Source organism: Excalfactoria chinensis, chromosome Z, assembly GCF_039878825.1.
Source record: "Excalfactoria chinensis isolate bCotChi1 chromosome Z, bCotChi1.hap2, whole genome shotgun sequence".
Taxonomy (NCBI): Eukaryota; Metazoa; Chordata; class Aves; order Galliformes; family Phasianidae; genus Excalfactoria; species Excalfactoria chinensis.
Window position 1 is genome coordinate 32,945,381 of NC_092857.1, and position 13,194 is coordinate 32,958,574.

General features: G+C 36.4%; 1 protein-coding gene across 1 annotated transcript in view; it reads left to right on the top strand.

Annotated features, from left to right (window-relative positions):
• Positions 1 to 13,194, top strand: part of FOCAD (focadhesin) — a 91,049-nt gene that overhangs the window by 41,289 nt on the left and 36,566 nt on the right. The window contains exons 16-21 of the mRNA XM_072359075.1: positions 4,029 to 4,163; positions 4,518 to 4,568; positions 5,319 to 5,402; positions 6,809 to 6,941; positions 8,600 to 8,788; positions 9,050 to 9,171. Of these exons, the coding sequence (XP_072215176.1) occupies positions 4,029 to 4,163; positions 4,518 to 4,568; positions 5,319 to 5,402; positions 6,809 to 6,941; positions 8,600 to 8,788; positions 9,050 to 9,171 (714 nt within the window). The remainder of the gene's footprint in view (positions 1 to 4,028; positions 4,164 to 4,517; positions 4,569 to 5,318; positions 5,403 to 6,808; positions 6,942 to 8,599; positions 8,789 to 9,049; positions 9,172 to 13,194) is intronic.

Genomic DNA, 13,194 nt, shown 5'->3' on the forward strand with positions numbered 1-13,194 from the left:
CTTTCATGCATTCTTCCTTCAAATTTGACAAAGAGCAGCTGTGTGGAACATAATTTTGATTAGCTGGAAAGTGTGTAAATCATTTGTCATATCTTCTTACTGACTTGCCCTTTTGTCTCTTATTCACACAGTTCATGTGGTGTAGGGTGTAAAATCACTTGTAATATTTTAAAATAATACTTTCATTACTGGTAATGAGGATGGATAAGTATTGGAACATGTTACATAGATGTGGTGACATAGGTGTTCTGAGAATCACCCTCTAGACAAACTGTGGACTACGTGGGCTGTGTCTGAGTTAATGAACTAATAGTACCGTACAGAAATATGTGATAATTTTTTGATGCCAAAGAAAAATCTTAAGTTTATCTGCTTCCACACTCAGTGCAATGTTTACCACAGTGAAACTGATCCAATAAAAGAATCCAGCCATTACCACACTGTACATGTGCAATCATTACAGCAGTTCAAGAGCAATATAGAAATGGCAAACATTCCATAGACATTGTTATTAATATAGTTAAGTTTCAGACAGAAGGTATTAAAAACCATCTTGCTCAGGATAGCAACTGTGTTTGGTTTTGGTACAAAGTTTGACTCATCTTGAGCTCATATGGATTCTTGGAATGGAGGCCTTGGTAATACTGATGTTTTCCTAGACTGGATTATACATAAGCTTTGTTTCCTGCAGAGAAGCAGGAGCTAGGCCTGTGTCAAACATCACATCCAACTGAAAAAAGCCACCATTTGAGAAGCACTGTACTGCTGATGCAATGTGGGAAGACTGAGATAGCTCCAAGTAAAAGGAACACGCTGTGGACAGTGAATGCTTTCCTTTTCTAATTTTTACTGGCCCTCTTGTGCCTACTTTGTTTCCCTAACTTCATGCCAGTTTGTTAGGGAAAACAGAGGTGCTGCAATGAGAAACTGTAACTTTCATAGAGTTGTCTTTCAGTAAACTAGGTAATCATTTGGGGTAAGCAATGCTGCCCATCCCATATTTATTATTTAGACTCCAGTCTACAGAGCAGAAACCCGACAGGACATAATCATAGAGAGTTTTATTGTGCTATTTTCCTACTGTGCCACTGTGTCAACGCAGAACCATGGGAAAAACATTTAATCTCTTTGAGTTTTTCCATATGTAGCTGTTTAGGTGCATAATTTTAGCAAGCACCTAATTCTTAGTCAGCTTCTTCCGAATTATAAAAAACTGCATTTTCATACATATGGTGCTGACAGTTGATGACAGAACTGTACGCATCGTGTCACTTGTCAGAGCAGAATTCCAAGAGTGTCAGAAAGCTTCCTTTGTAAAAGTAGTGCTGTTACAAAGCTTGCTGTAACATTAATTTTCTGGTTGAGTGTATGGTTTTACAATTTGTTGAATGCAGTAATCATTCGGCATGAATGTAAAGGCTCTAGGCAAAGTAAATAACACTACACAAATCATATTGAGAATACTTGATCTGTTTTTGCATGACTTATAAGGAGGGCTAAGCCAGATTTATTTATTTTTTGTTAGGTTTTTTTTTGCATGTGTGTATAGCAAAAGGTCTTTAATGAATGGCACACAACAACTTGTATATCAGAATGTCAGAAATGCATAATGCACACAGTTCTTGCCAGGCCACATTTCTTGTTTCTGGACTATTTTATTTTATTTTATTTTATTTTATTTTATTTTATTTTATTTTATTTTATTTTATTTTATTTTATTTTATTCTTTGTATTTATTTATTTATTTGTTTTGCCAGTGTGATTTCGACAGAAGCTAAGACTTTTTTATATGAAGACAACTGTCTTGGCTTCTAATTGCTTTTGTGTGTCAAGCACTGTACGCAAGCCAAGAAATATCCAAGAATGAAAATGCCAAGCATACTATTTTAAACCCCTCTCCAGCCTTTCTGTGGGAAAGGCTTTTCTATATTTCTTTGTTTTATTGATCAAAAATAAACCAGCATAAGCAAGGAATATAATGAACTGGAATCTTATGTGAGAACAAATTAGATGGACAGAGTTTGACATATAGATGTAATTGCAAAGCTAGATGTAGTCTGATTTTATTTGGGGTAATATCTGTGAGCCACAGAAGTAATAGTTGGTTAGGACAAAAGAGCCAAGAGATTTTCTGTTGTGTTATCTAATGCTGAACGTGAAAAGGGAATATATTTGAGGATATATATATTTGAGGATCTGTTGAACAGATCCATAAAACTAAGCATAATTCTTACTGTGCTGTAACATTTCCCAATTCATGTTGAACTTGAATGAGAATTCTGATCTGGTATTTTTTTTGCCTCCTATTAACAGTTTTGGTCCCCTCAATACAATAAAGACCTTGAGGCCCTGAAATGTGTCCAGAGAAGGGCAGCAAAGCTGGAGCACAGGTCTTAGAAGGAGCAACTGAGGGAGCTGGAATTGTTCAGTCTGGAGAAGAGGCAGCTCAGGGCAGACCTCATCACTATCTACAATTCCCTGAAAGGAGATTGTGGCGTGGGAGGAGTCAGCTTCTTCTTTGTAACTAGTGATAGGACTGGAGGGAATGGATGCAAGTTGCACCAGGGAAGATACAGGTTTGACGTTAGGAAATACTTCTCTGTGTGAGAGGCCAGGTGCTGGAACAAGGAGCCCAGGCAAGTGATGGAGTCACCATCCTTGGACGTGTTCAAGAAACATTTAGATGCAGTACTGAGGGAAATGGTTTAGTGGGAAATATTGGTGATAGGTGTACAGTTGGACTGTGGATGATCTTGGAGGTCTTATCCAGCCTTGGTGATTCTGTGTTTCTATAATTCTAATCTGCCAGGATACACCCGTCTAGTAGTGTTCAATTTTGAAGATAAGCTATTCAGCTTTTCTTACACTCTGTTGAAATAATAAGCAAGGTAGAATGCTTTCTGTGTAGAGTATTACCTTGTTGTTGAAAGATGGATTTATTTATTTGTTTTCCCTGGTGCTCTCAAATCTGAAAAAAAATACCAGTCTTAGCACCGTATATCGTGTAAGATGTTCAGAGTGTTGGATTTTGTTATCTGTAATGACAAGTCACTTTGCTGTGTAGATATATAGGTCTTTTAAATTGGAAAACCTTCAAGAGCATGATTTTCTGGTTTCTAATGAATTCTTCATTGAATGCTTTGCAGATCCTCGTATTTTTTATTATTTTTTTTTTTTAATATTGCCCATATTTTTGTGTAGTTTTTCCTTTTAAGGGAATAATAGGACTGCAAAAATGTGTCTAAGGGTATTTCAGCTTCTGCTCGACACAAAATGACTTTCTGGTTCCTAACATGATTTCAAAGTGAGATTTAAAAGGATAAAGCTAATGTTTTCTGAGGACTTGGAATGCAAATGGCAAGACTCCAAATTCGTAATTCATAGAATAAAAAGTAGCTCCATGATTTTCAGACACGTTTCACAATTTTAAGTAAAACTGGGAAGGAAGTGTGATCTTAGTGACATCTGCATTTTCACACAGAATGATTTCATTTTCTTGTTTCTGATTCCTTTTTCTTCAGTTATCAGCTGTTTAAAAACTGACCTGCTTAGCATAGGTCTTAGTATTGTACTATTGCTTATTTTAGTTTGAGTTCTCTGCAATTATTTCTGGATTCCCACAGTTTTATATTTTTCCTTTCTGGAAGGACATTTTGTTTTGGAGCTTTCTTTGCTTTCATTCTTATGGAACTCCAGACAGCTTGCTTTTAAACTAAAAAGTGAAGTAAAGTAATTGCATTATATGAAGACAACTTACACATCTGCATCTTTATTTGTATCGCTGCATTGCTCTATTTTTCCTACTGAGGAGCTGCTTTATCTGATGAGGATTCATCTAGAATTATTGTATACAAGTGAATTTTTAACATGCTTGTAGGATTTTTTTATCTGGTGGGTTTTTGGTTTGTTTGTTTTATAATGCAATTTACATCGATTCATATTCACAAGAAAGGAAGCAAATTCTAGAAACAAACATGCCATGCAGGTTGGAATTGCTGTTGTTAATGCTGCCTTCCACTTCCCTTCAGGTTGTTTGTATTAATTCTACATGGAATGCTCTGTCACCAAAGCTGAGCTGTGATACAAGGCCCCTTATTCTAAAAGCACTGAATGAACTGTTTGCTCTGGTTCCCTCGTTAACAGTGAATACAAATGAATATGAGGTATGTATCCCAGACTACACTGAATCTCTTCTTTCATTATATTATTGTATACGAGTTTTACAAATATCTGCGTATTTTTGCTTACCACTAAATTGCAACCCCTCACAATACACATTCTCAAATCACTTCACAGCTTTAGTTTACATTAATGAACCCTGAAAGACAGCTGTGAAATTTGAGTGAAACACTGATCACAAATTCCCCTCTTGCAGGATGTGTTTGTAGTTCAGCCCTATGCCTCTCATTTTTCTTAATTCAGCCCATGTTGAAGAAGCAGTCTGTGTAAGGTAACTTGATTTCAACTGCATTCTTGCTTAAAGAGAAACTGAACATATGTGTTGTCTGCTTTTATAGAAATTTAAAGCTCAAGTTCTCAGCTTCCTGTGGAAGAACACACAAAACAAGGTAAGTGACAAGTGAAAATGTTAATTCCTGGTGTCTGTGTTAATAATGATGTTAATAAATATCCACTTGCTGACACTATTTAATTTGATACTTTTCTGTCAAGAAAAAGCTATCAGTGCCAACGATATTGTTTTGTGGTAGCATTTTCTTCTTGTTGAATGTTTAATCCTTTTTTTGAAGCGGTGTGATGTACAAGAAAAATGGTAGCCAACTGTTAGTCCTGAGATTTGCAGCTTCCAGTAGTTTGAATCCTGTGATGGGTGTCAGCACTGAAATAGTAAAACTCAGTTGGCTAAATTGAAACTGTGACAACTAGCTCAATTTGGAAAATATCTAAAATGGGATTCTAAATTAATTAAGTAAGTACAACATGCAGAGATCAATTCAGACCAATTGCATGAGTACATACGCCTCATTTCTTTGCTGGGGAAATTCTGGGCAGCTGTAGCCAAAAAGCTAGTAGAACCAAAGAACTTGAGTTTAAATGTATTTCTACATAAACTGCATGTACAGCCGTAGTGGAATACAGTAATCAGGGTGATACCAGGCCTAGATAATTGGTTTTATACAAAATCCAAAGTAATTTGGAGAATATCTCAGGAAAGCAGTACTGCTTAACGAAAAGAGTCAGTTACTCTTTTTCAGCATTCAGTGATTAGTGGATAGGTTTTTCCTATGTAAAATGTTTGGTGTGCATCGGTGCTGTTTGTTGTGCTTGTGATTTTCTTTCTCTTCCTGCTAATTTTCTAGGATGCTATTGTAGCTGTTTCAGCCTACAAATCACTCTCATCATTTGGCGCTGATGAACATACAATTCTTCATCTTCCTGAACAGGTAGCAATTTTGTATTTTCAGTAGTAAGGGACATCACTTGCACTTGATGTCAGTTTTATCTTGTGAGTGATGCATCGTCTGTGAGACAACTGAGAGTCTCAAAGGAGGAGTATGAACAACTGCTAGTGCAGTGATATTGCAAGTGATTAGCATAACTAAGGTTTATGAGAGGGGAAACCTGCAAGTAGGAGCTGAGCAAGGTAGTTTTTCTTGTTTCAGTAGTCAAATCAGCACGTTACTCATTAGGCACCAGATTTGCACTTTATGCTCTTCTGATAAGGTGTGCAGCTGAGTCTTGGCACAAAGGAGCTCTCATGAACACTCTTCCATCCATTGCAGTAACAGACATGCTTGGTGCTCTTGCTCCTGAAATAGGAAAGTCAGTTTGAGAAATAGGTGCTTGTTTGGAACTGAGCTGAAAACTTTACCAGCATTAGTTCTATACTTCTACCGCATGACATTTTGGGTTTTTCTGTTGTTTAAAAACCACAGCCAGTAAGTATTTGTGATCACTTATTGGACATCTTATTGAATATGAAGAAGGGCTGTTATAATCTGAAACTTCAGTCTGATCAGTTGAATCAATAACCTTATAAAATGGAACAGCGGAAGGAAATAAACAAAGATCATCTGTGTGGATTATTTTCTCTTTTAGAATAACTTTGTAAGATAGGCTGGACAGTATGTATATTCAGTATTCCATAGGTACTTTATAACATAGTAAATCTCAGACTTTAGTGCCTGCATTATTACAAAGTGGGCTCATTTGGGGAAATATAACTGTGTATTATGAAAATAAGGAGAATTAAAATTTTAAATAAACATTCTTTCTCTATATGAATCAGTTGAAAGAATTGAGCACTGGCCTTGCAAATGAAAAATGGGTTTGCAGAGAAAAGCACAATGCAGAATAAGGGAAATCTCTTAACACTGTTGGATTGCCATTTCTCATTTGTGGTGGTACATAGTTCAGTATTACTTGTGCTGTTACTTCACACTTATCAGAAAAGAAATATATTTACATTGAAAACACTGTAAATATTCTTCAGTTCTTCAAATTCTGGAAACTACATCAAAATATAATATGCACAGATTATCTCTGTGCTCGAAGAAGAATAAGAGTGATAATTAAGTTTTAGTAATACTATCTCAGACTGAATATCAGGACTAGTTTTATTACTGCAGATATTACTGCAGATTATATATCCATGTGGTTTTTATTGACCAGTTCTGCATTACATTCAGGTAGAAGGAGGACTTTAATTCTTTCAGCTCCGATTAACGAAATTGAAATAAATGAAATAGGGAACTTTTCATATTTAGTTGCTTTTTTTGATGTTTGAAATCATGAAAGATAATAAGGATTAAGAGATTTGTTCTGATGTTTCTGTTTCTTAATCTTTTAGGCACGAGCAGAAATTAACTCACCAGAGGAGACAGACATGAGTGAAGACGAGGAAGAGAAGGAGGTGAATCTTTTTGTTCCAGGTTCTTCGTATATCAAGCTGCTGTCTCTAACACCGGATTATGTATTAGGAGGTACAGTATGTTCTGTGTTTAAGGTTGTTTTGTGGATTTGTAACAGCAGTGGCTGTACGTGCATTTGGCTTTCTTATAATAATAGCATGTTAAAGTGCAGGCTGGTTTGTTTTTGAATTCTATGTTCAGTATTCTTTGGCGTAACTAGCAAGTGAGATGAGTATTACTTATGCTGGGGTGTCTCCATGTATGCGGAGTGAAAAAGCTGGCCTATCTGATTTTCTTACTTTCTTGCTGTAGTCCCCCTAAATAAAAATAAATAAATAAATAAATAAAAAGAAAATAAAAAAAACCCTCTTACAAATGTCAAGATTAGTGAATACTGTTTTTCTGTCATTGCATTTAGTTTTGTAGAAAGAAAATATATCACTGAGGATTGGGAATAAGCTTACAAGTTCTGTGTGAATCACTAGTGATTTCACCAACTGTGAATTCTGACTTTTTTTTGTTTTTCTCGGGGATGTTGGTCTTACATGTAGGGGGAAAAACAAATAAAATTCCACAGATACAGTTTCCCTTCCTGCTGTAACATAAAGACTTATCAGATTGCGACTACTACTCTGTTATCATAAAATCATAGAATGACCTGGGTTGAGGAGGGTTATGAAGCTGATTTGGAAAAAAAAAGATTGCTAAAATGATGGGAACGTAATGAAAATAGGAGATGTAAGGAAGCTCCAGTATAAAAAGTTGTATTGGAATTGGAATTATATTCCAAGCTCACATAGGTGTTTCTGGGACCGAGGAAGGTTAAGTGGATGCCATTTAGTCTCCATTGTTCATAATCTCCAAGTTAAAGCAGGGCTGTATTTAATTTGGGAACTTTTATGACAAGGTTTCAATCTTTGTTGTTATAAATCCCCTTTAAACTCAGTTATATAACAAAAGCATTAACAGACTCTTGAAGGTACCAAGTTTGTAATGTTCAGGTATGATGTCAACTTTAGCTTCAATATAGTAACACTGTACAGTCATATACATTGATGGTACAGCCCAGAAACACAGTCCTTTTTGCTAACGTGCCTTCAGATTAACTTCACAAATGAACAGCAACTTTCTATTAATTCTGTAAATTTTGAGCCCAGCTAGACTACAAAATGCATAACTTAAGCACACAGAACTCAGCAATTACTCCTATGGTGATAGAAATCAAGGTGGTACCTCTTGTTTTCTGTATATTCCTTGATTGCACATACACTCTCTTTCCATGTACTCTTTTTGCACTGCATTCTTTTTAAATCTCCTTAATAACAATCAAGTTTCAGAGACAGATTATTTTTGTATTTTTTTTTTTTGCTGTGTTCTCATTTGTTTTTCTGCCAGACTGTGTCAGTTTTACTGGTGTAAAGTTAAAAGTATACATTTAGGGAATAACTCAAGGAATGGTTTTGGCTGTTTTTCTTCTCCACCTGAGCATATGATAAGACTTAGTGCCATTTGAAGTGACAGTAGCAGCAGATGTGGGTTCAGAGAGACTTGCCAAGGGTTTTCAGTTCCTTGACCATGAGCTCTCATCTGAATGTCATTACTAGATTAGCATACCTGCCCTGAAGCACAAATGTCAGTCATTAGCGGTTTTTCATGATTGGTTTGTGTTTTCCAGTTATCAACTCTGATGTCCTCTTTCATCTCTGTTTCTTTCTTTGTGATTCATCTAGCGTTTGAAGAATTTGCAACATCGCTAGTGAAACAGGAGATGACCAACATGCCCCGAGGTGTGTATCATTCTGCCTTGAGAGGAGGGGCCACACGCACAGACCAGGGGAAGACCGTTGCAGGTGTTCCAAATTTCTTGCTGAAAATGTATGAGAGGAACAAACAACCAGGAATGACACCTGGCCTTGCAGGTAGGCTGTCCCTCTGTTGGAGTTAGGCAGTTATATACACTTTGATCTAGTTATTTCTCAGAATAAAATTGGAGTGAACCAGTTTAAGAAACAGTGTTGTCTTGTGTTGCCTACTTATGATTACATATGCTGCTTAGGCTTTTAGGTTGTTAACTGTATTTAGTTGACTTTATTTTTGAGTTTCCAGATGTCATATACAAGAATTATAAACTATTGTATTTTTTACTGAGGTTTTTTTTCCTCCTTCTCCCTTTCTTTAAGCTGGCATGTTGTTGTGCTATGACCTTCCAGTCCATATGGGCAGAGACGGCAAACCTATTAATCGCGTTCTGGTTAGCAGGGGGCGCAATTTCCAGCAAATGTTGGTAGCCCTCATTCACGAGGTAAGTTGCTGCTTTTTTTTTCCTTTCCATAGATATTGTACTTCCTTGCCCTCCTTTACACTTATTTTTTATGGTAATTAGGAGGAAACTAAAGCAGTGACATGTGAATGTATCTTAATTAATTAAAGGTGCTGTGAGAGACATTTAACTTAAATGGAATGTTTCTGAGTGTTTACTGCTGTAATACCTCTTCTAAAATCAGAAGAAGCAGAAATTGCCCTGTGCCTTTTTCTGACTTGCAGAAGCACTTAGACTTGCCTGTACCTGTTATGTCTAATCACATCTAGCTGAATAGAAAGTCTGAGCAATGATGGGACTCACTGGGGAAATGACATTTATATCTTGTGTTTAAGAAATGCCTAGGTGTTGTTCTAAGGGACATGGTCTAGTGGGGAAAAAATGATGGTAGATGTATGGGTGTACTAGATGATCCCAGAGGTGTTTTCCAACCTTGGAGATTCTGTGATTATTGTTAATTCTTTGTATTCTATTCTGTCTCTTAAACATTGTAACTCCCTAACCTGTTATAATGCCATACAGTTACAGAATCAGAATACAGAATGGCGTGAGTTGGAGAGGACCTTAATCTAATTACAACTTTTGTGCTTTGGGCTACCACCCACCCTATCAAATAGCCCAGGGCTATCATAAATCATAAATGATGATTTCTTTTAAGAAGTATAAAATTTATATTCTGTCTTAGGCAGAATATCCAGAAATAAAAACAGTGTATAAAAAGTTTTGCATTTAAAAGCTTTCTTTTTCCGCCTACAGCAATACCAGTTTCTACTCTGTTTTTCAAGGATAGAAATCTTGAACAGTCCTATGATTCCTCCTCTATGCTCTGTGTTCTATGCTCAGGCAGTTTGGTGCTATTAGAGATTATTTGATTGTAGGCTATTTCACATGAAGAAGCACAGGATAGTTTGTGTGTTGAGACAGAACCAGCCCTTTGAAATTAAAGGGAATGTTTTGCACCTGTTGAAGAAGTTAGAAGAAGTGGAGTGAATGTAGTATGGTTTGAGGGTGGGAGTATGTCTAGGTGCTGATTTTGGTCTGCCACTAACACATAGCAGGCCAGGGGCCCACTTGCTGCCGACTTGCTTAAGGATATCAATGAACCACTGAAACAAAACACTGTTACATATAAATTATTATTATATAAATAATTATAACAAAGGTTTGAGTTGGAAGTTTGCAAGCAAGGGATTTGAGGAGATACACTTTTTGCAACCTGGAAGCTTGAAACTGAGCACATGCGTATGCAGTGGAAAATCTATGGGGGCAGTGTTCTGATCCTGAGATGTTTCAGTTTGGCTGTCTTGTGGTTTTGCTGTCGTGTCCTGAGTCCTGACTGTTCACATTATATTTGTACTGGTACTCTTTTGTAGCTAACTAGCTAGTTCCATCTTTAGCATGTCTTTAGTGTACCTTGCCTGAAGTTTCTAGACAGGTATTGTGTACTATGATGAATTTGGATTCTTTGACCTAGGGCAAACTTCCAAACGCATAATATTTGATGCACATAAAATCAGATCCCATCAGTTGGCTGGGATACAGCATCACATCGTTTTGGGTCCTCTGAATTGAAAAAAGAGACACATAAATTAATAATCAGATCTTTGAACCACAGAGACCAATGTCAATCTGCAATAGATGAATTACAATCTAGAAACCCCTGTCTGGTGCTGTCTTAAGAAGGTAGTGTTAACCACCAACACATATCTCAAGGCATCTAATGAAGTATGCAAACGTAATAATTTCTATTTTGTCTTCACCTCTTTATTGCAAAAGAATAAAGGCATAAACTGGAAATAAGAAGTACAGCAACACTGTGTGCACTAGTACTGATGATTACAACATCCAGCTGCTCAGCAATAATTGACTTTTTGTGAGCTAACAAATTACCTTTTGAATCAAAATCTGAAAACGGATGGTTTTGAGACAGCATACTTTTCATGTGAAAGTGGTGAACTGGAGCTTATAAAATTTTGAGGTAGTTATTTTTACTTCAGTCACTGGCATGTATTTACTGCTAAGTCAACTGATTTAGGTGTAGTAAAACTAAAAAGTCAAAGTGTGTTTAAAATACTTAAATACTAATTGTCTTTAAGCAGTCTTAACTGTACTCTTTTGGTAAAATGCATTAGTATTTCTCTTTAAAATTACATTACTCCTAAAGACAAAAAAAGGGCTTTATTTTTTCTCTTGTGTATAGTTGGAGTTAATGTCTGGCAAACGGTATTTGGGCCATTGGCTAGAACAGAAGTGAATTCCTAGGTTCATCTGAGTGAATTTCATGTTTTAGGTTTTTTTTAGTCCTTGGTGTTGTCCTGGGGAACAGACAGTAAAAACAAGGAGTTTAAGCAGTAAAGCTATGAAGGAGCCATATTGATCTAAGAAAATAGCCTGGATGTTACTAACTCAAATCTTTGTTTGCACACTGTCTATAGGAATTAGCTGTTTCTGTTATTTCATCAGGTTTCAATGCACCACATTAAGCAGTTTTTCTATAGGTTTAAATCACTGGAATGTCATTTCATTGCTACTGCTCTAAATCCCTTCAATTTATGTATTTAATATTTACAGTGGCTTTATAAGTAAAACAAGCATTTTATTAGAAAGAGAGCTTAAAGTTGTTCTTAAAGCATTGCAGTCAGTGTAAAGCTCCAAGAAAAGTTCCATTTACATGTAAATGCTAAAGGGGAAATAATTGAGAGAGAGCAAACATCCCTTTATCATGTCCATAAAATTTCTCATAAGCTTAGCAGGTGCCAATATAAATACCATACTGGGATAATAATGTCTGTATCTCTTCAGTAAATTGATTCAGTATTGAATAGGGATGAAGAGTCACACATGTTGACATCATGCACCATACGTTTTGATTGTTCTGTGTTTTGGGTTAAAGGAAATAAAGTTTTTAGGTCTTTGGCTAGCTACCCAGCCAGCTTTTATTTCTTTAAAGGGGATGACAGAAGCAGTTTATGCTTCATGCAGAAAGCTTGTGAGACAGGCTGCTTTTGGCATGCAGATGTTGTAAATAGTGGCTTTGACAGGCAGCGGTGATGCAGTATTTTTAAAATGCTGGAGGAATATGATCTCGCCTTTGCATGTTTATCAATATTCAAGTATTTGCTATTCGTTGTAAATAGCATAGTCATGTTGCCATAATAATAACACTTGCAAGCATGATTGCACAATTGAGCAGTACTTGTAAGCTGAATAATTATAAATATGCTGCCTAACAAATAATGATGTTAGACACTCTACATGTGCACAAAAGAAACAACCCGTGTTTTTGTGTTGTGTACTATGATGATATGCACCTTTGAGCAGCTTCTTCTGTGTCCCTCCCAGTTTGATTTTAATGTAATCAAGAGATTCAAGGACTTATTCAAACCTTGTCCCTGAAGCATTTCAGATGGTAATAGGTTTTTCTAGAAAGGAATTTTCTGCAGTGTATTCTTTTGTGCCTAGATACTCCAGAGGATGTTACTCACATTATGGACCATTTTGTGCTGGCTTCCACTAATGAATTTATTGCATGTTTCTCCTCCGGTGAACTAAGTTTGTTGACAGATTTTTGCTAATCTCCTCTTCAGTCCAGTGTGGCTTAGAGAAAAACAAGTATTTTTTTCACAAAGGAAGGCTGGGAGGAGGGTTTGGAAGTTTACCCATACAAGAATGTTAAAAAAAAGAACCTCTGAACAAAATTTGAGAAGCAAAGAGATGTTACAGCACCACTTCATTAATATGGAAATGTAATGCTAGCCTTACTTATGAAGTCTCCGAGGCTACACTTCATATGTCCTTGTGTGAAAAGAGCGTTTAAACCCTTACTCAGACATTTCACTGGCATGAATAAAGTTTCAGACACATTTCCATAGCTTTCTTAGATATGTGCTCATGCCCCTTTGGGCATGCTCAGTAGTATGCCCACCCACTTCTTCCCCATTTACCACCATCAGCTTTATTGCTGAGACCTTTTGACTAACTTTTCAGCTGCTTTTCCCCAGCTTG